Source organism: Rhinatrema bivittatum, chromosome 3 (genome assembly GCF_901001135.1).
Source record: "Rhinatrema bivittatum chromosome 3, aRhiBiv1.1, whole genome shotgun sequence".
In the NCBI taxonomy this organism is placed as follows: Eukaryota; Metazoa; Chordata; class Amphibia; order Gymnophiona; family Rhinatrematidae; genus Rhinatrema; species Rhinatrema bivittatum.
Genome location: NC_042617.1, coordinates 516,617,280 through 516,638,778, shown reverse-complemented (window position 1 = coordinate 516,638,778; position 21,499 = coordinate 516,617,280). Strand labels below are relative to the sequence as shown.

At 43.8% G+C, this 21,499-nt stretch overlaps 1 protein-coding gene across 1 annotated transcript in view; it reads right to left on the bottom strand.

Moving 5' to 3' along the window:
* Window positions 1–21,499, bottom strand: part of LOC115088194 (L-gulonolactone oxidase-like) — a 350,872-nt gene that overhangs the window by 20,241 nt on the left and 309,132 nt on the right. The window contains exons 9-10 of the mRNA XM_029596219.1: window positions 18,336–18,485; window positions 15,260–15,424 (exon numbers count right to left, since the gene is read on the bottom strand). Of these exons, the coding sequence (XP_029452079.1) occupies window positions 15,260–15,424; window positions 18,336–18,485 (315 nt within the window). The remainder of the gene's footprint in view (window positions 1–15,259; window positions 15,425–18,335; window positions 18,486–21,499) is intronic.

Here is a 21,499-nt window from a genome sequence, read left to right as displayed (position 1 = left end):
CCCTTATCATTTTGGTAGCTCTTCTCTCTACCTTCTCCATCGCAATTATATCTTTTTTGAGATGCAGCGACCAGAATTGTACACAGTATTCAAGGTGCAGTCTCACCATGGAGCGATACAGAGGCATTATGACATTTTCCGTTTTATTCACCATTCCCGTTCTAATAATTCCCAACATTCTGTTTGCTTTTTTGACTGCCGCAGCACACTGAACCGACGATTTCAATGTGTTATCCTCTATGACACCTAGATTTCTATGGGTATTGGCCTGTAAACACATTTTCAAAAGGAAACTCCGAATGGAGGGAGAGGGCAGTTCTCAATCCCTGCTTAGTTACCCGGGTAAAATCCTTTGAAAATTGTCCTCACACTATGGGGGTCAGTTATCAAAGCGCTATATGGTGTTTTCGCATACGAACACAACAGTGCTCTCTTGTGAAGATTTGATGACCTTCAGAGTGAGGAAACTCACCCAAAGATGAGATTTGTGCAATGTTCTCTCAACCTAGCTTGTTGGACTCTCTACCTGGGCAACATCAAGCTAGATTGAGAGAATATTGCACAAATCTCATCTTTGAGTGAGTTTCCTCACTCCGAAGGTCATCAAATCTTCACAAAAGAGCACTGTTCTGTTCGTATGTCTCACTTTGAATGTCATAGTGGCCCCTAACCCCTACACTAATCCCTAAACCTCACCTCGAGTTACTAGGTGGGCCTACCAAAGACATATAAATACTAGGGATGTGAATCATTTTTCTGACCGATGAAAATATCATATGATATCTTCTAATCCGTCAAGTATGAGGGGGTCCCCAAAAGTGATAGGAAAACCCCATGAAATTTTCGTGTGGTTTTCTTATCGTTTTGGGGGGAGGGGAGAAGAAAGGGCACACAGAAAAGAATCCCAAACCCTCCCCGACCCTTTAATTCTAATTATTTAGAATTCCCCACCCTCCCAACCCTCGCTAGTGGTCCAGCGGGGGTCCTGGGAGCGATTTCCCGCTCTCGGGCCGTCGGCACCATCCATTGCTGGGGCTGGCCAATGGCACCGATAGCCCCTGTAACATGGGAAGGGCAAAGGGCCATCGGCACCATTTTGTTTACTGGCAACAGATGGCCCGAGAGCGGGAGATTGCTCCTGGGACCCCCTCTGGACCACCAGGTACTTTAGGAAAGTTTTGGGAGGGTCGGGAGGGTGGGGGATGCTAAATAATTAGATTTAAAGGGTCAGGGTGGTTTTTTTTTTTTTGGCTCGGGACAGCTGAAAAACAAAGCGGTGAGAACCACGGGAAACGAAGATTTCCCGCAGTTCTACGAAAGCAATACCGGAAACGATTCCGGAACCGATTCACATCTCTAATAAATACCTATCTAGTGTGAGGGCATTATGGCTAGGTGCTCTCTCTCTCTCTCTCAGGAAATAGAACAATTCTGGCACTTATTGCAATGTACATAGGTATTAGCACAAATTGTGATAAACTGCCTATTAGGGGTGTGCATTCATTTGCAATATATTAGCAATCCGCATCGTATAGGGCCATATTCCTTGTATTTATTGCGTCGCGAAACGTATCGCAATTCCCACGAATACAACAAATCTTCACCGAATTATTCGGCCGTCTAAAGGAGCGAATTTAAACAAACCCCCCACCCTCCTGGCCCCCCTGGAAGCCATCTACTGTACTCACACTGTCGGCTGCCGGTATTCAAAATGGCACCAATAGCCTTTTCCCTTACTATGTCACAGGGGCTACCGGTGCCATTGGTCGGCCCCTGTCACATGGTAGAAGCAATGGACGGCTGGCGCCATCTTGTGCTCCTACCATGTGACAGGGGCCGACCAATGGCACCGGTAGCCGCTGTGACATAGTAAGGGCAAAGGCTATCGGTGCCATTTTGATTACTGGCAGCCGACGGCCCAAGTGCAGGAGATCGCTCCTGGACCCCCGCTGGACCACCAGGGACTTTTGGCAAGTCTTGGGGGGCTCAGGAGGATGGGGGGGTTGTAGTTAATTAAATTTTAGCCGGGAAACGAATAAGAATGGAACGCATGAACGGATTGGGGGCCCCCCTTGCCGAATGCAACGTATCTGCCCCCCAACGAATATGAGTACCAAATGTAACATATGCGGTCCCTCTGCACATCCCTACTGCCTATTACCATAAAACACACCCCTTTTCCTATCGCATGTGATATTTAGTGCATTTTGATAAATCCAGGCCCAAGTTATAAAGTAGCTCCTTTTAATTAAACTCATTAGATGAAACACACTGCACACATTTCATCTCATTGCCATTTTGGACAGATCATCTAGCTTTAGACTTGTTTAAATATTAGCCTTCCTGCACAGCAGAAATATTTCTGTCAGCATCCCTTTTCAGTAAACTGTGCCTTAGATACTTTTGAAAATTTTAAAGAGCTATAATCTTTTTAAAGCAATTTCTGCTCCATGTGCTGAGCTATTTATATTTGCTTGTCAGCTCTCAAATTTTTTTTTTGCTTTTGCCTTCTTAATGTACAATTTTTGATCTAGATCATGCAAATTGCTTTAATTACCTTTTTAACATTTCAATGCTATATCAGTTATTCATTATGTTTAATTGTGTGCTTAAAATTGCATTAATTGAGATAAGACCATTCATGATTATTTTACACTCTTGTGAAATAAACTGAAAAAGGGCAAATGAACTATTCAGGTTTAATTAACTAAGGACAAATGACTTGCCATGCAAAAGCTGAATGTGTGAATTTAAAACATGCTGTTACATGTAAGTAGCCGGATAATGTAGCCAGCAGATAAAGGAACGTCAGTCTCGGGGAAACTGATCTTACTAAGCTGTTGAGCTGTTTGAATCTAAACCAATCACAACATAAGTAATTGTATAGTAATGTGTGTAACCCCTGAGAGGGTGAACCCTGGGAAATGTCCCTAGGAGCAGATAGAAATAAAATAGACCTTATTTGCACACAGTTCTCCATGGATAGCTTTTATTTCTGAGAGGTTCAGGGCTCTCTGGCGGAGGTGGGGGGGGGGGGGGGGGGAGCATAGCTTCAAGGCCCTTTTGTATTGACTAAAGTACACAGCCCCTGTCTAGTCCCTGTAAACAGCACTGATAATCACCACAGTCTATAGCAGGAATAATCACACTGAGAAACAAAGTGGTTTCAGTTTCTTTACTGAAAGTTGATAAATTGACTGAAGATTCTTTACAGCTCTTAGGTGTTAAACTTGATGAACAGTAATTAAGAAAATGATTAATACATTTGTGAACTCACTCTTCTAGTAAAGTCTTTGAATTTATGGAAGCCAGTTCCTTCACAACTTATCTCCTTCTCCTTTCCAATTACTTAGACTGAAGAAAGCGTCATCCTTCTTCTAACTCCCAGATTTATCTGAAACCTCTTCCACTGTACAATGGTTATAATTTAGTCCCAAGAACATGTCAGAAGACAAGAAGTCCTAATTCTTATACCGGTCTTCCATTTTCTTGAATATCTTAGATCTCCTTCTGGAAGCACAGAGTTGGCACCTTCCTCCCAAGGTAGAACACTTAGGTCAGCAAAAAGAAAAAAACCTCTTGAACAATACCTTCAATTCCTTCCCTCCGGTAATGGATGGAAATCCATTCCTCATAGATGAAATCTCTGCTCCTCAGGCTCTTCTTTGGTGAAAGCCACATCTTCCCAATGATTTGGAAACTGGGTCCCTCATACCAAGGGCACTCAATTGGAAAAGGAACAAAAATGTAAAACTGAATCAAAATGGGAAAAACAAATAAGAGACAGGGTGGGTGGATGGAAAAACTTCCTTATCTCCCCAAATGAGAGGATAGATACTGAAAAAACAACAGCTCCAAATTTAAACTCCTCTGCATTGGGTCACTGACTGATCTATCCACTGGAGGTGTGATAGAGAGTAGCAGGTCTCCCCTACTCGAGTCCTTTGTCTAACTGCACAGTGTTGCGTACCATGGAGGAAATGAGGTGGAGTGCGGTAACGCTACCCCGGGGTAGGAAGCAGGCAGCCTCAAAAGTTGTAACCAGGAGCATTGGGGAAATGATTGCCCTTGATGACCAGCCCTTGCAGTTAGTGGAGAATGTGGGTTTCAAGCGTTTTCTGAAGGTCGTAGTTCCAAATTACAAAGTCTCCTCCAGAACCACATTTAGCAGAAAGGTCATCCCCAGCCTGTACAAGCAGTGTCGCAGTCGCATCCAAGCGCTGCTAGCTAAGGCAGAGGGGAGTGTGCATTTCACCTGCGATATCTGGACTGCCATGAATGCTGCACACTCTTACCTCTCCCTGACAGCACACTGGTGGGACCTGGCTGAGGCAGGGGCAGGCAGCAGCTCTATTACTGAACAAGTATCAGGGTGGAGGTGGGCTTTACTGCACACCCACCTGACGGACCAGGCCCAAACCGCAGTCAATATTCTAGCATGCATCAGACAGATGCTGGAAGGCTGGCAACTACACCAGTGAGACAGGAATCCTCAGGCAGGGTTCTTTGTCACAAACAATGGTGCAAACGTGGTTAAGGCAATAAACGACGGGCGCTTTAAGAACATCCGATGTTTTGCACACACTCTGCACCTGGTAGTAAAGTCAGCTCTGGGGTTGGATTCCAATGACAAAGAGAATGAATACCTGCATAGGTTAATACAGAAGTGCATGAACATAGCAGTGCACTTCCACAGAAGTATGAAGGTGGGGCAGGTTCTCCGACAAAAGCAGACTGATTTGGAGATGCCTCACAAACGTCTCATTCAAGACATTGCCACCCGGTAGAATTCCACCTTTATGATGCTCGAGAGGTTAGTGGAGCTGCAGACACCCCTTCATGAACTTTCTGGTACAATGGACATAGGTGTGCAGAATCCCCTAGGGCATCATGACTGGTTAGTCATGAGTCAGCTGGAAAGAATCCTGCAGCCCTTCAAGGATGTCACGGAGGTGCTGAGTTCCAGAAGTGCCACCTTGGCTGACATCATCTCTATAGTTAATTTGGAGGCCTTCAAACAGGAAGAGGGAATGACAGTTGAGATGCTGCATTGTCTGGATGTTTTGCAGCAGCAGGTGGAAGAGAGATTAAGGCCTTTAACAGAACAGAACACACACATGCTCGCCACAGTCTGTGATCCCCATGTGAAAGGGAAACTCGCCCTATAGTACGATTTATGAAGGACCTGCTGTTAGCAACCGTCTGTTAACAGGAGCACCATAGGCAGAGACAGATAACACATGAAGCAGAGGTGGAAACGGCAGGCACTTCAGAGAGTTGTGCTAGCTCAAACAGGAGCAGCACTCTGTCAGCGACAGATAGTACCTCCTCCTCCACTTCAGAATACCAAAGGCATGTTGCCCATAAAGATTCATCTGTTGTGCGATGGGCTAGAGAGAAAGCAGCTGGCATGACTGACTCTCAGCCCACCCAAGCAAAGGAGATGCCAGCACAGCTGTCAAGTGACACAGTATCTCTCAGAGCCGACAGAGAACATGCATACAGATCCGCTGGCATATTGGGCACACAAGTCCACTGTCTGGCCACACCTCGCCAAAGTGGCTCAGCGATATCTGTCATGTCCACCAACCAGTATGCCCAGTGAGTGTGTCTTTTCAATGACAGGGATATCATGAGCCCTCACTGCTCAAGGCTGGCACTAGAGTTGATGGAAATGCTAGTGTTTTTAAAAGTAAACATGCCTTTGCTTGGGTTTCCAAATTTTCCCCGTGAATGGCAAGATTAATAAAAGCAATTGAAAGCCTTGCAGCAGCTTAAACTGCCTCCTATGCTCCAGATAATATAAGCGCTGTGCCTGTCCGTCCACAGGCTGTATGCCCCTACAAGGGCCTGACCTGAAATGCTGTGCCTATCCATCCACTGTCCAGGCCGTATGTCCCTACAAGGGCCTGACCTCAAACGCTGTGCCTGACTGTCCACTGTCCAGGCCGTACGTCCCTACAAGGGCCTGACCTCTAACGCTGTGCCTGTCCGTCCACATTTGGAATGTAAGAACATAAAAAGTTGACTTAAGATGTTTGGACCTTTCATATTTCATATGCTCAATATTTTTCATGATATTGCCAACAGTAATTATGTTATTAACCCCATATATCTTAATCCAAGTTAATTCGACCTGTTCATTGTAAGACATTTACTTGTCATTGTTAATGTTTAGAATGTAAACCGAATTGATCAATAATTCTGTTATTGGAGAGTCTGTATAGAAAAATGCTAAATAAATAAATAAATAAGTACTATTGAAAACTGGTGGTAGTTGCACTCTAGTTCATCCTCTGTGTTCCTATTGTTTACAGAGGCACTGTGTAAACCACAAAGTCAACATAGGTTGATATTGTAGATTTTGACTTGAGTAGCGGTTTTCTTATTTCTGAGAGCTCTTCATGTCCCTTTTTCATCAGCTGAAGTGGATAAGTACAGTTAATAGCTTCTGGGTATTCAAAAAGAATCTCCAGCTCAGTTCTTGATTCACAAATGGCAGTCTCTATTGCTCTAAAAGTATCCTCTGTTGAATTATCTTTCAGAAATGAAAAAGATGCCATTTTCTTCTGGCAGTGAACCAGTTCAGGAAAAATGGCAGGTCAAACCACAACATACCTGCACAAAGGAAGCCTCTATGTCCCTAGGAGGGATTGACTCTGTCCTGTATTGCTGTGCCTGTTCGTCCAGGCCTTATGTCCATTCCTAATGGCTGAACCTTCGTTGCAAAGGGAAACCTCAGTCTCTGGCAATTCAAACTAGTAATCCTTCACAGCATGGATCCTTAAGTAAAACAAACAGTTTTCTTTAGTTTCAGGACAGAGAAGATAACTTCCTCTTTCTTGCTTATGAAGTCATGATCTGTTTGCAAATGCTTAAATCCTAACAATTTGTAGCATTATTCTCTCCAGAGGCCAACACATTCCGGGGAGCCCTTTCCCGCTGAAAGGAAAGGGAACGCTCCCCGGTGTTGCAGCCTATCTCTTAGTACCTGTTGACCCATGTTGATCCGCTGTTCATAGTGAGACCTCCTCCACGTCACCACGCTTTGAAGGCTCATGCTCCATTCTAGGGGTCAACCCATTCCGTGGAGCCCTTTCCTGCTCAAAGGAAAGGGAACTCTCCCCGGTGTTGCAGCCTATCTCTTAGTACCTGTTGACCCATGTTGAACCGCTTTTCACATGGCACCCTATTCCACGTTGCCACGCTTTGAAGGCTCGTGCTCCACTCTAGGGGCCAACCCATTCTGGGGAGCCCTTTTCCGCTCAAAGGAAAGGGAACTCTTCCCGGTGTAGTAGCCTATTTCTTAGCACCGGTTGACCCATGTTGAACCGCTGTTCACATGGCACCCTGCTCCATGTCGCCATGCTTTGAAGGCTCGTGCTCCACTCTAGGGGCCAACCCATTCCGGGGAGCCCTTCCCAGCTCAAAGGAAAGGGAACTCGCCCCAGGTGTAGCCAGCCTGTATCTACCATCTGACCCATGTTGAACCGCTGTTCACATGCACCCTCCTCTGCCTCGGCCTTGAAAATTCTCGTTTCTATATCTGCTACATCCACCAGATTTTAAAAGACCAGCGAGAGCTCACTAGAATCCAACGGAAACACCCCACTCTAGGGGCGAACCCATTCTAGGGAGCCCTTTCCTGCACTAAGGAAAGGGAACTCTCCCCAGGTGTAGCCAGCCTGTATATACCCTCTGCCTCTGTGCCTTGCTGCCATACACCAGATGACTCACTCAACTCCTTGTGGTGTTCTGGCCACTATCATAGTTGCTCAGTTTGTTGTTGCTAATCTTTCTGCTTGCTATGTTCCCCCTTCATTGTGCTCTAGGATGTTGATGCCACTTCTCTTGCCACTTTGCCCATTGTGCTGCCTTCGAGGGTTCATGCATCTGTTATCGGTGCTCTCTTTTGAAGCTATGGTGTGTTTTTTGACACTCTCGCTGCTGCTTTGCACCTCTATTAAAGCACTCTTGCCACTCCGGGTATTCATGCCACTTTGGTGCCACTTTGCCACCGTCCTCTCCGGTGTCCCCGGTCCGACTTGAGCACTGCATCCTGCCATGTTGTGCAGGTACCATAGGGCGCGCGCGCCATGCGGCCCTGCTTCTTATTCTCTCTTTGGCGCGAACCTCAGGGGCATCCCCCTGTGATGACGTCATGCATCCCGGATACAAAAGCCTACACTTTTTGCTAGCTAATCGAGTTAGCAAGGGATCTCCTTATGGATGGGATTCGCTCTCCGTACCTAGTTAATCTGCCACTACAACTTTGGACTTTATCCTAACGGGGTACCCGCTCCTTGGGGGCCTCTCTCATTTCTTTCAGGCCTCTATCAGGAACCGGTACTCGCTCTTCGAGGGCCCATGTTCCCTGACTCGCTGCCTGAACTTATCTCTTCTGCTTGAAAGAAACCGCTGCCTACATCATCAGTGAGTTACCAACTTTATTTCCTCAGAGCTGTTCCCTGGGACCAGGTACTCGCTCCTCGAGGGCCTGCCTCTATTCCAGCTTTTGTGTCACCTTCCGGGAGAAACAGCTGTGTGAGTAACTTTACCAACGAGGCTCTATACCAGAATTCTGTGTATGCTCCACTGTACTCACTATCTCAGTTTTCTCCAGTACAGCACAGCCATAGAGGGAATCACTATTCCAGTATCCTGAGGAACCCTAGGCCAGCCGTACTTCATCTCTACTCACTACTGCCACCTCTGGTGGCTTCTCAAATCTGTCTAATAAAAGATATAACTCTGTGTTGTGTGTCCCAAAGCTGAGCCTGACCTGTGGCCCCTCACGGGACTTCCCTCCCGTGGGCGTAGTCAGCTGCCACAGTGTCCAAGGGTCCATCCAAAACCTTACAAACAAACAGCAGACAAGCATAGGTCAGGGTTAAAGCCAAGGAGTCAAGCCAAGGGAGACAGGGCAAGACAGAGGCTAGGACAGGGGCAGCCACAACAGAGAGTGACCAGACCGGATAGGGAACACAGACCAAAGCACAGAAAGTGGCAGAAACACAGAATACAGAGACCAGGAATTAAGGCAGACAATGCAAGGAGAATCAATATGCACTGAGGAGCAGAACATCCAGACGACCTATTGCTGAGACAAGGAACGCAGGACCGAGCAGGTTTAAATAGCTAGAGGTGGGTGACATCATCCAACAGCGACTAAAATGGTTTCCCATTTAGGTGCATATATAATGTGCGCACCTGGGCATGCGCACCTAAGGCGCCTGTCGCCAGGTTGAATGCAAGTTTTGGGTGCACATAATGGTGGCCTTCGGCTGGGATGAGGGAGATGGTTGCCGGTGAGTCAGGGAATGCAGCTGGAGTCCATGGGAACTAATACCTCTCTTTGCTTGGTTTGAATTGATGTACTGATCTTCACATTTTTATCCTGAAATGTAGTCACATAAGCAGAGTTGGTTCCAACTGAATTTACAGATTCAAAGTATTTGACTTCAAATCTTTGAATATTTCAAATATATGAATCTGCAAATATATTTTTTCTGCATCAATGGAGGAGGTGGAAGGAAATTAGAATCGAAAAAGTTACCAAGAACTGAACTCAGCGGTCGGAGTAACTGAAAAATATGAGAAAATAAGTATGAAAGCTTGCTGGGCATACTGGATGGGCCTATTGGTCTTCTTATGCCGTCATTTCTATGTTTCATTTCATTTCTATTTATCTGAGCAAGATAAAAACATTTCTGAACTGGGTAGAGATGGAGAACTGAGAGCTGACTTGTCAATCATTTGATTTCTCTGACTCGATTCATGTTGATTTTCAATTAATTATCTACAAACATGGACTATTCATATGATGGCATGTTTCCCAGTTTTCACAAATCTGAATTTTTAAATATAGGGGGAGTCATAGTAATACTTCATGAGTAGACTCAGACCTCAAATAAAAACATATCAATCTATATTTCCCCTAAGATACAAAGGACCCAAACCTCTGAGCACCCAAAACTGCAGTGACAAAATCTTAGATGTTCATATTCAGACACAGACTGGATAGCAAAGTTAGCCGGATAAATTTATCTGGCTAACTTTGGAGGCATATTCAATAGTGTAGCTGCACTATTGAATATAGCCAGTTATCTTAAAGTCCTTTAGCCCGGCTAGACTTAGCCAGATAACTCTGAATATCGGAGTTAGCCAGTTAACTTACCTGGCTAACTCAGTTCTGTTATGCCCCTGCCTTTGCAATCTGTTGCGCTAGAGGTGGACCCTTGGCCCGAGGTGGGGTTGACGTGGCCCATAGGTAGGGACCTTTGGGCCCTCACCGTCGGCAGGCGGAATCGGTGAAGGTACGGAGGCCGGCTGGCGCTTCACAGATACCAGCCCATGTTCCTCTCGGGTTGAGCCTTTAGGTGCCGGGGCCGGCAGGACTTAGGTGGGCCTCCGTACAGCTTCGTGGAAGAGACCAGGGAGGTCAGCCCTGAAACAGGCGAGGTCAGACGTAGTGATGGTCAAGGCTTGGAGAAGGCAACTTGGTCAAGCAGGCAGAGGTCAGGCTTGGAGAAGGCAATGTGGTCAGGCAGGCAGAGGTCAGGCTTGGAGAAAACAGCGTAGTCAGGCAAGCAGAGGTCAGGCTTGGAGAAGGCAAACAAGAACTCTGAAACATGGAGAAGCCCAAGGCAACAAGAAACAAGGAGACCTGTTGCAAAGGCCATTAGAGAGAGTTTGGCCCGGCCTTAAATACCAGGCCACATGACGTCACTACAAAAAGGCCCAGCAGCCTTAGCGCGCCACAGGCCCTTTAAATGTTCCAGAGAGGTGCGCGTGCGTGCTTAGGGAGCCTGGCCAGCCAAGGAAGGGACGGCGGCATTTCTGCTGCGCCGTGAAGGTGCGGACTGCCGGCAAGGCCGCCACATGGAGGGCAGTGCTAGAGGCGCTCCCCCCACACCAGAGGGGACCGGAACCTGTTCCCTGGAGCGGTGGAAGGTGAGGAAGGCCAGCCACGAGTACCGTGGCCGGCCGACGTAACACCCAGTAAAAAAACGGTATATAAAAATTGTTTAAATAAATAAGTTTATCAGGAAACCTCATATATAGTAAATTATAGCATTAAAACATCCATAGTCACCTTTAAGTCACCAGACTCAAGGAAAGGACACAGGCAGCGAGCAAGAAATTATTTAGCAAATAAATTTTAGATGCATTTGTAATCTATTTCTCAAAATTTAGAGTGGAATCCAGAGTGACTATGAGTTTCATTCTTTAAGGTCAGAGGGCAATGATCAGCTTTAAGACCTTGTGCCAGGGGCAGAAGGGATGCTTTCGATATCCACATGGATTGTCTTTAGCCTTTTTCATGATTTAATTTGAGTTTATATTGGCACAGCCATAATGAAATGACAAAAGGGATTGACTGAATTTTTCAATAAACCCAAGTGGGTTGTGTCCCAGTGACAACGAGATATGAATAAGTACATAAGACCATGCCATACTGGGTCAGACCAAGGGTCCATCAAGCCCAGCTTCCTGTTTCCAGCAGTGGCCAATCCAGGCCATAAGAACCTGGCAATTACCCAAAAACTATTCTAATCCATGCTACTGTTGTTAGTAATAGCAGTGGCTATTTTCTAAGCCAACTTAATTAATAGCAGGTAATGGACTTCTCCACCAAGAACTTATCCAATCCTTTTTGAAACACAGCTACACTAACTGCACTAACCACATCCTCTGGCAACAAATTCCAGAGTCCAATTGTGCGTTGAGCGATTAGTTTTAAATGTGCCACATGCTAACTTCATGGAGTGCCCCTTAGTCTTTCTATTATCCGAAAGAGTAAATAACTGATTCGCATTAATCCGTTCTAGAACTCTCATGATTTTAAACACCTCTACCATATCCCCGTCTGTTCTCCAAAATGAAAAGTCCTAACCTCTTCAGCTTTTCCTGATAGGGGAGCTGTTCCATTACTTTTATAATTTTGGTTGCCCTTTTCTGTACCTTCTCCATCGCAACTATATTTTTTTGAGATGCGGCGACCAGAATTGTACACAGTATTCAACGTGCAGTCTCACCTTGGAGCGATACAGAGGCATTATGACATTTTCCGTTTTATTCACCATTCCCTTTCTAATAATTCCCAACATTCTGTTTGCTTTTTTGACTGCCGCAGCACACTGAACCGACGATTTCAATGTGTTATCCACTATGACGCCTAGATCTCTTCCTTGGGTGGTAGCTCCTAATATGGAACCTGACATTGTGTAATTATAGCATGTGTTATTTTTCACTATATGCATCACCTTGCACTTACCCACATTAAATTTCATCTGCCATTTCGATGCCCAATTTTCCAGTCTCAGATTGTCTTCCTGCAATTTATCACAATCTGCTTGTGATTTAACTACTCTGAACAATTTTGTATCATCTGCAAATTTGATTACCTTACTTGTTTTATTTCTTTCCAGATCATTTATAAATATATTGAAAAGTAAGGGTCCCAATACAGATCCCTGAGGCACTCCACTGCCCACTCCCTTCCACTGAGAAAATTGTCCATTTAATCCTTACTCTCTGTTTCCTGTCTTTTAGCCAGTTTGTAATCCACGAAAGGACATTGCCACCTATCCCATGACTTTTTGCTTTTCCTAGAAGCCTTTCCTGAGGAACTTTGTCAAATGCCTTCTGAAAATCCAAATATACTACATCTACCGGTTCACCTTTATCCACATGTTTATTAACTCCTTCAAAAAAGTGAAGCAGATTTGTGAGGCAAGACTTGCCTTGGGTAAAGCCATGCTGACTTTGTAACATTAAACCATGTCTTTCTATATGTTCTGTGATTATGATATATAGAACATTTTCCACTATTTTTCTTGGCACTGAAGTCAGGCTAACCAGTCTGTAATTTCCCAGATTGCCCCTGGAGCCCTTTTTAAATATTGGTGTTACATTAGCCACCCTCCAGTCTTCAGGTATAATGGATGATTTTAATGATAGGTTACACATTTTTACTAATAGGTCTGAAATTTCATTTTTGAGTTCCTTCAGAACCCTGGGGTTCTGAAGGAACCACTTTGAAGTACCGGAAGGCGGAATATCAGTAAATATCATCTGCATAACTAAAATAGTTTAATCCAAATATACAAAGAATTTTCCTCAAATGAGCCAAATAAATATTAAATAAAATGGGTGACAACACAGATCTTCGTGGGACACCACATCTTAAAAGCCATCTCCCTCCATCACCTTTCGGCACTGGCCCTGTAAAAAACATTCACACCAATTTAACACGTTCTCTCCAAGCTACAACTCTGACAATCTCTGCAGCAGGAACTGTCATCCAAGGTATGAAATGTTGTGGAGAGACTGAGCAGTACCAGGTGAGATAAATCTCCTCTATAGCAAGGTATGCAGCAGGTCAGCAGTCAATGCCAGTAAGGTGGTTTCTCCAGGAACCCAGAATAGAAGGTACTGCATTAAGCAGTAGGGATGTGAATCATTTTTTGACGATTTAAAATATCGTCCGATATTTTTTAAATCGTCATTAATCGTTAAAGAGTGCGATACAATAGAAATTTCACTGATTTATCGTGAAAAAATTGTTAAGCGGGTTAGTGCACACTAACGGGAGTTAGGACACAACCTAAAAACCCACCCCGACCCTTTAAAACCGCTCCCTTAGCCTTCACCACCATCCCGACCCCCCCAAAAATGTTTTAAAATTACCTGGTGGTCCAGAGGGGTCCCGGGAGCGTTCTCTCGCGCTCGGGCTGTCAGCCAATAAACAAAAAACCCACCTCGACCCTTTAAAACCGCTCCCTTAGCCTCCACCACCCTCCCAAACCCCCCCAAAACGTTTTTAAATTACCTGGTGGTCCAGTGGGCCCCGGGAGCGATCTCCCGCTCTCGGGCCGTCGGCTGCCACTAATAAAAATGGCGCCGATGGCCCTTTGCCCTTACCATGTGACAGGGTAACCGTGCCATTGGCCGGCCCCTGTCACATGGTAGGAGCACTGGATGGCCCACGCCATTTTTAAAGATGGCGCCGGCCGTCCACTGGATGGCCCGCGCCATTTTTAAAGATGGCGCCGGCCGTTCATTGGATGGCCTGCGCCATTTTTAAAGATGGCGCCAGCCGTCCAGTGCTCCTACCATGTGACAGGGGCCGGCCAATGGCACGGTTACCCTGTCACATGGTAAGGGCAAAGGGCCATCGGCGCCATTTTTATTAGTGGCAGCCGACGGCCCGAGAGCGGGAGATCGCTCCTGGGGCCCACTGGACCACCAGGTAATTTTAAAACATTTTTTGGGGGTCGGGAGGGTGGTGGAGGCTAAGGGAGCAGTTTTAAAGGGTCGGGGTGGGTTTTTTGTTTATCGGCTGACAGCCCGAGCGAGAGAGAATGCTCCCGGGACCCCCGCTGGACCACCAGGTAATTTTAAAATGTTTTAGGGGGTCGGGAGGGTGGGGGAGGCTAAGGGAGCGGTTTTAAAGGGTTGGGGTGGGTTTTTTGTTTATTGGATCGGGCGCAGCCGATAAAAAAAAAAACCTGATCTGGCCGGATGAAAAAAAATGCACGATTTGAATTGGAACCGGAACCGAACCGATTCTGGTTCCGATTCACATCTCTATTAAGCAGCCTAGGCATTGTTTTGTTTTTTTTTCTTTCCAAGACTGTCAACATTTTTTTCCAAAATAATGCATTTGATAAGTTTGTCAATATCATCTATTAGCTGTCTTTTAATTTTCATTCTGGCTAGTCATGCTGTAAATCGGATGATTGCTACCACTCTTATTAATCATATGCATTGAATGAAGACCTCTTCTTGTGTCCTAAAATATCATACAAACAGTATGGATTTTTTTTAAATTAAGACATTAATATTTAGTAAGCTGGCGAGAGGCAAATTTATCTGTGGAAAGTTATGTGCAGTGCTTTTTACAGATATTCAACAGGACTTATGTGTACATGTCTCCTGCTGAATATACTCAGACAAGATTGTTATTTTTCCAATCAGACTTGTGCTTGAAAGTGCTCAATATGTGTGCTCACTGGCTAAAGTTTAGGCTTCCCGGAATACCCCTAATTGCCTGGATAAGTTTTGAATGCATGAAAATTGTGTACTTAAAACTTATGCAGTCGGCAGGGTAAATTTTCAAAACTCAGCTTTTGAACAAGTAACATGAAGCATTATGCCCACAAAGGCTTAGAATATCAACCTCTATATTTTTCTCAAAGATCTATAGTGGACGTGACCACAGCCTGCATAATATTCCCTAGTTCTCTCCACTCACCTGTGCATGAGGATGTTGATATAGCAGCTGTCCCGATGGAAACAGGGGCTCAACAAGATGTTATCTGCCTGGGCAAAGCGCACTTCCACTGGAAAGTGAGCTACAACATTGGGAGTCTTCTCCAACCAGGCTTTAAGCTCCAGCAGAGCCTCCTTTGTCTTGTCACTAAACAAGAAAAGAAAATACTGTGACAGCATTCTGAAACTTTGTTACCTGTAGGTCTCTTGTTCATCTGAATTTCAATATTCATGGTCATGCTGCTTTTCTAGAGCTGAAATCATTTCATGGAGTCCAGGATAAGATAGTTCCCCTTTGCTTGACCATCTCCCTCTGTGTTTTTGACCTGTCATAGCAAATGCTCTCCAATTAATAATACAGTAGTATTTAGTATAGTTACTGCAACTTCTGTTCTGTAAACTGAAACATGTAAGTGATAGATGTAACATACATGGCAGCCCAGGCTGCCATGGTCTACCTTGCTGCTTTATGGAACAGTGATTGCTGAATATGCCTGTGTAGCATAACCACATGACAAGGCAGGAGTAGATCTGCCACTGTACAATGAGCGCAGTGAGTTATATGTTTGTACAGAACAGTTTTTGTTCTGTCATTGTTTTTATGTACCAAAGTGCAATAATTTGAGATATATAGATGTTAAAAATACCGAAACAATAATTTGGGATATATATATGTGAAAAATACCGAAACAAGAAGACTTTTTGTGGTATATGTACTAAGATAATGTATGCAAAATGTACTTATTTTTAATGACATATGCAGTTAACATGTGATAATATTTTACTGTGCACTAAAAGACATGTTGTGTTATGTTATATTATATTATATTTAAAACATGCCAGATCAGCAAAATATTGCATGAACCCATATCCCCCTGAGAAAAGTATAAAATACCAGCCTTTCTTGGGCCAATTTTGTCAGTGCTGTGAGGAAGATGAGGAGAGCATTTGATTCTAGGTGAGGATTGTAGAATGAGGTCATAGAGAGCCGTTCATCATTTTCTGAGTGTGGTATCCTCCTGTTTTTCTTCCATTTTTTAATTTTTCCCAACTGTGTGTCTCTCTTCTCAGTCTGATGAAATGAAATGGAATTTTTGTGTGACTGGTAGCTTAGTCCTAGATTTTGCTGTACTACAGGTGTTAAGTGCTGTGTTTGTGGAGTATCTGTGTATAGAACAGAGTATGAGCGTGGCAAGCAAATGAGGGTGAAAGGATTGTGAGCGTGGAGGAGGAGAGGGCAGCAGAGAGAGGGAGAGAGCCTCAGCAGCCTGGACATTATGATACTGAAGTAGACTCAGCTGGCGACAGCAGCACTGAGTCTACAGGAAAGGCTGGTATTTTATACTTTTCTGAGGGGGATATGGGTTCATGCAATATTTTGCTGATCTGGCATGTTTTAAATATAATATAACACAACACAACATGTCTTTTAGTGCACAGTAAAATATTATCACATGTTAACTGCATATGTCATTAAAAATAAGTACATTTTGCATATATTATCTTAGTACATATACCACAAAAAGTCTTCTTGTTTACTGTGTGATCAGTTTGGGTATTTTTCACATCTATATATCCCAAATTATTGCACTTTGGTACATAAAAACAATGTAAGAACAAAAACAGCTCTGTACAAACATATAACTCAGTGCGCTCATTGTACAGTGGCAGATCTACTCCTGCCTTGTCATGTGGTTATGCTACACAGGCATATTCAACAATCAATGTTCCATAAAGCAGCAAGGTCGATCAAGCCACTGCATGATGGACACTCCCTCCAGTTTAGGATTTGTAAATAAGAAATGTAACAGAAGGTTTTCATCAATTTCTCTGTTATCAATCAGTGAAAGGTAAGTTGGAAATCCAGTGTGATTCCAGTGTGATTATTAATGCTGTATACAAGCAACTCTAATACTAACTTAAATGTGAACAACACTCAGGGTCTAGGGAGTAGTCTTGTCCCTTGACAGGGAATCTTGGATATCAGATTCAGTTTAACAGCAGAAGAAGACTTTGCCCGTTTCATTAATTCTTAATTGAGGTATGGTTCTTGGGGTCCTGAGATGGGATACTAGCCCGGGGATTACACTAGAGCAAACCGAAGTTCTTGTCAAGAATCGTGAAACATGATGTTCCTTTGGTTATTCAGCTGGGATCCCAATCTCCAATCAGGTCTGTTCCTTAGGGGTGGTGTTTGACACTACTTTGTCATTTAAACCACAGGTAAATGCAGTAGTAAGAGGTGCATTTTATAAGCTTCACATGGTGCAGAGGCTTAGGCCATTTTTGACCATCACTCATTTATGGTCAGTTTTTCAGGCTTTGGTTGTTTTAAAATCGGCCTACTTACATGCATATATTGGGACTTATTCGAGTAAGTCCTACTTTACTTTCTCATGTAAAATCTACATGTATTTTTTAAAATAGGTAGAAAAAGTACATGTAGTCAATGCACTGATAGATGTACCGTAGTTTGAATGCATTGCATATATTCGCGCATAAGCATACATATGTGTCTATGCTGTGGGGTATACATATGCATATTTTAAAATATGCACATCCATGATATGCACTTGTTATAAAATACTATGGTAAAGCTATACATGGTCATATATGAGCATATATGCCACCGCGTGTAGTTGTTTGAAAGTTAACCTCCTTGTGCATTACAAACAATTGATTAACTAGAATTTGGGGGCTAAAGCAGGTAGTTTTAAATTTGTGACACTTGATTAATCAGTGTATGTTACTATATGTTTATATTTTATGTATAGTATTTTGTAACTCTTCTAGAATCTAAGATAGAGCGTGTAATAAATATTTTAAAACTTAATACCTTAGGTCCTGGAGGATACCATCCCCTCCAACGAAGAATTCACTGAACTGGGCTTGAAGAGAATGAATTGTGACCATGTATGTGATCGATCCTTTTTGTGACCCACCATATGAATTTTAATGTATTCCCTGAGTTCAGGGTTACAAAACATAGATGCACACATAGATTATGCTCTGCAAACACAGACTCCAGTACAGAAGACTCCTTTCAGAAGTCAGCTTACATAGGAATGGCCCAGTCCTGTACATGCTGTCTGAAGCGACACTCAAAGTTAAAGACTTTATGGCTGATATCCACTCGCTCAGTCCTGCCTGTGTAAAGGACCCAGAAGAAGAATTTGTTGATCCAAGGAACTAGCCTGGGCAGGAACGTGCTGCAGAGACACCAGAAATGGGTTATGAAGTGAATGACAACTGTGAGACATTAATATACACTGATACTGCTACAGCTAATAAAGCGATGGAATACATTTTAAATACCCATTATGTTAGCAGACACACTACTATGTCAATCATAAATTAGTCAGGCAGTTCAAGAAAATATAAATTGCAATTATACTGAAGTTTTTCTGGTTTTTTTTTTTTTTTTTTTTACCAGACAGTGCCCTCCTACTTCTTTATTCTTTCAGCTTAATTGGAACCAGGGCTGAGATCTGGGCTATCAGCCTTCATTCACAATTCCTGGGGAGTTTTCCCCCTACCCCCCAAATATTTGATCTGACTATTGCAGAGATGGTTCTGGGCTAGGAGCCACACACCAGGGCTATATAGTAGGGGTCAGCCTTAAGCAATGGCTATAACCTACCCCTCCTCCCCAAACAACCAAGAAGTGTAAACAACACTGCCATGGAAACATCCCCTGCCCCAGCCAACCTAAGGAGTGGAAGACCCAACTGGGGGATTGAACCAGGGACCTTCTGCCTGGCAGCACTGCCACTCAGCCTTCAGGACAGCCCTTTATTGCAATTCTGCCTGCAATGTTGATGACACAGAACAACCGAGGAATCACTACTGTACCTTATGAGTGAAAGTGCATGAAACAGTCAGTTACATTACCAATTTCTTTGTCAAGGTTAATAATTTGCTGTCCTGCCCCTTGTTTAAGTAGTAAAACCTTTAATGTACAGTGAAATTAAAAATTGCCATAAATAGGAGGGCCAGTCTTACTTTGGACAGAAATCGCAACTGCCAAGAGTGATCGTTATCATAATTTCAAATCCTACTTCTGCCATCTTTTGAGATCTTAGGCAAATCCCTTTATTTGCCATTGCTTCATGTACCCACTTAGGGCCTAATTCACTGAGAAGTCAATGTTCAAAAAAGGACTGAGTACCTAAGTTAGACAGCCCAATTTTGGACAGCTAAATTAAACTGATTTTCAGTTCATTCTAGCTGGCTAGATTATTAGCTGAAAATTATCCTAAATCTAGCTGGCTAAAATGTATCCAACTAGAATTAGGATGCCCAGACCTGATTCCGGTGCCTCGGCCCAGGGGCAGGCCTTGTAAATCCTCTTTCTCTTCTTCTTCGTGTTTGTCTTAGTCTTCTTTCTTCAAATGATGCCATCCACTGGGGACATGCTGGAGGGCTCCATTTTGGTGTACAGCTATACCCGCAGTTCAGGAGAATGTGATGGAGTTAATTTACTCCGTGCATCCCCAGCAGATGGTGGCATTTGTAGGCAGAAAAAAGAAGACAAAAACAAAGAGGACCAATGAGGCTTGGGCTTGATCCTGGGCTAAGGATCTGATGTCAGGAACCAGCCTTCAGGCCGGGCACTGGTGTCGGACCTGGGCATGGGCTGAGGACCAGGCAACAGGACTTAGCTTCTGAGCCAGGCCAATGCATCAAGCCTAGGCCCAGGTGCGCCATAGTGTGAGGTTCAGGGCCTGGATGCCCTGGATGTCGAGACCCAGCCTCCAGGTGGGCCCTGGTGTTGGATCTGGGCTCAGGCACTAGCCTAAGCTGAGGCCCAGGTGTTAGGACCCAGCTTTCAGACCAGGCAATGGCATCGGGTCTGGGACCTTGCCAGGGCTTAGGCCCCGGTATTAGAATGAGGCCTCCAAACCTGTGCCTTGCATAGGGCCTAGGCCAATGTTGTGATGACTTTTCAAGGCCTAGGACTATGCAAAGCCAAGGCTTTGGCCTGGGCATAGGCCTCATCATTGGATCCTCCCTGGACTGGGTAAGTGGGGCCAGGGAGGATCCTGGCCCTGGCATTTTTTTGGGTGAGGACAAGAGTTCTTGGGAAATCCCATTTCTTTTTTTCCCCCCATTTTTTAAATGCTTATTTCATTTTTTTAAATGAAATTAACAGAAAAACGAAAATAGATTTTTTTTACTTCTGTACACCCCTAGTAGAGACTGACTATGGAGAAACTCTGTATGTTGGTGCACTTTCCCCAGGAGTTAGAGATGTTCAATGCCTGAATGATCTCCTTGCTAATGGAAGTACTAGTTGGAGCTACTGGAGATTCTTCTCTCTTCTCAAACAACATAACCCTGGAAGATATTTGGCACATAGTATCCCTGACTCAGGGTTCTTACTATTTATTTATTTAAGGATTTATATACCGGAGGTTCCTGTATAATATACATATCACCCCGGTTTACAATGAACAGTAACTATCGCTTCAAGTTAGCGGTTTACAATGAACATGGTTAATCCAAATAACAGGAAAATATATATAATAATGTTAACAACTAGTATACTAGTTCAATTCCTGCACTTTGCAACTTTTATAAGGAGTCAGTAAGGAAGTTTCAAAGTTGAGAGACTTGGAGAGTAAAATGCCAAATTTGGAAGGACAGATCTTGGTGCAGCAGGCATTACATGTGTCATTTATCAAAGATAAGTTGACATTGCATAGTAAATTGGAGTCACTGTTTTTTTTCTAAGATTAATTGTAAACCATTTAGACAGAATATAAATCCATATCAAGGTGGTATGGATACACTTTTGATAGCTGACAGGCTGTATTTGGAGGACTCTCAGAATGTGATTTCATCTTGATAGTTACCCTTGATTCTGAAACTGACAAGGACTTTGTGCTCAAACTGTACTTTAATAAAAGAAGCATTGCTTTCTGTGGCCAAAAGGTTAGACATTTTTCAAATGTGATTCAGCCAACCCAGTACAGGAGGAAGATGCTCTCCAGATTACAGCAGTAGGTGGCTGGACTTGGTGCCCCTTTTTTAAATTTCCATGCAGGTACATAGTACAATGTAAAGGTGATAAGTTGTTGGTTGTTACCTTTCTCAATTGGAGATTTTCTAGATAAAACTACTGAGAGTAAAATTTTTCCTGTACTAAGTTTGGAATATACTATTTTGGCTATGTGAACCTAATGGAGAATGGTATACTAAGCATAGGATTACCATGGCAGAT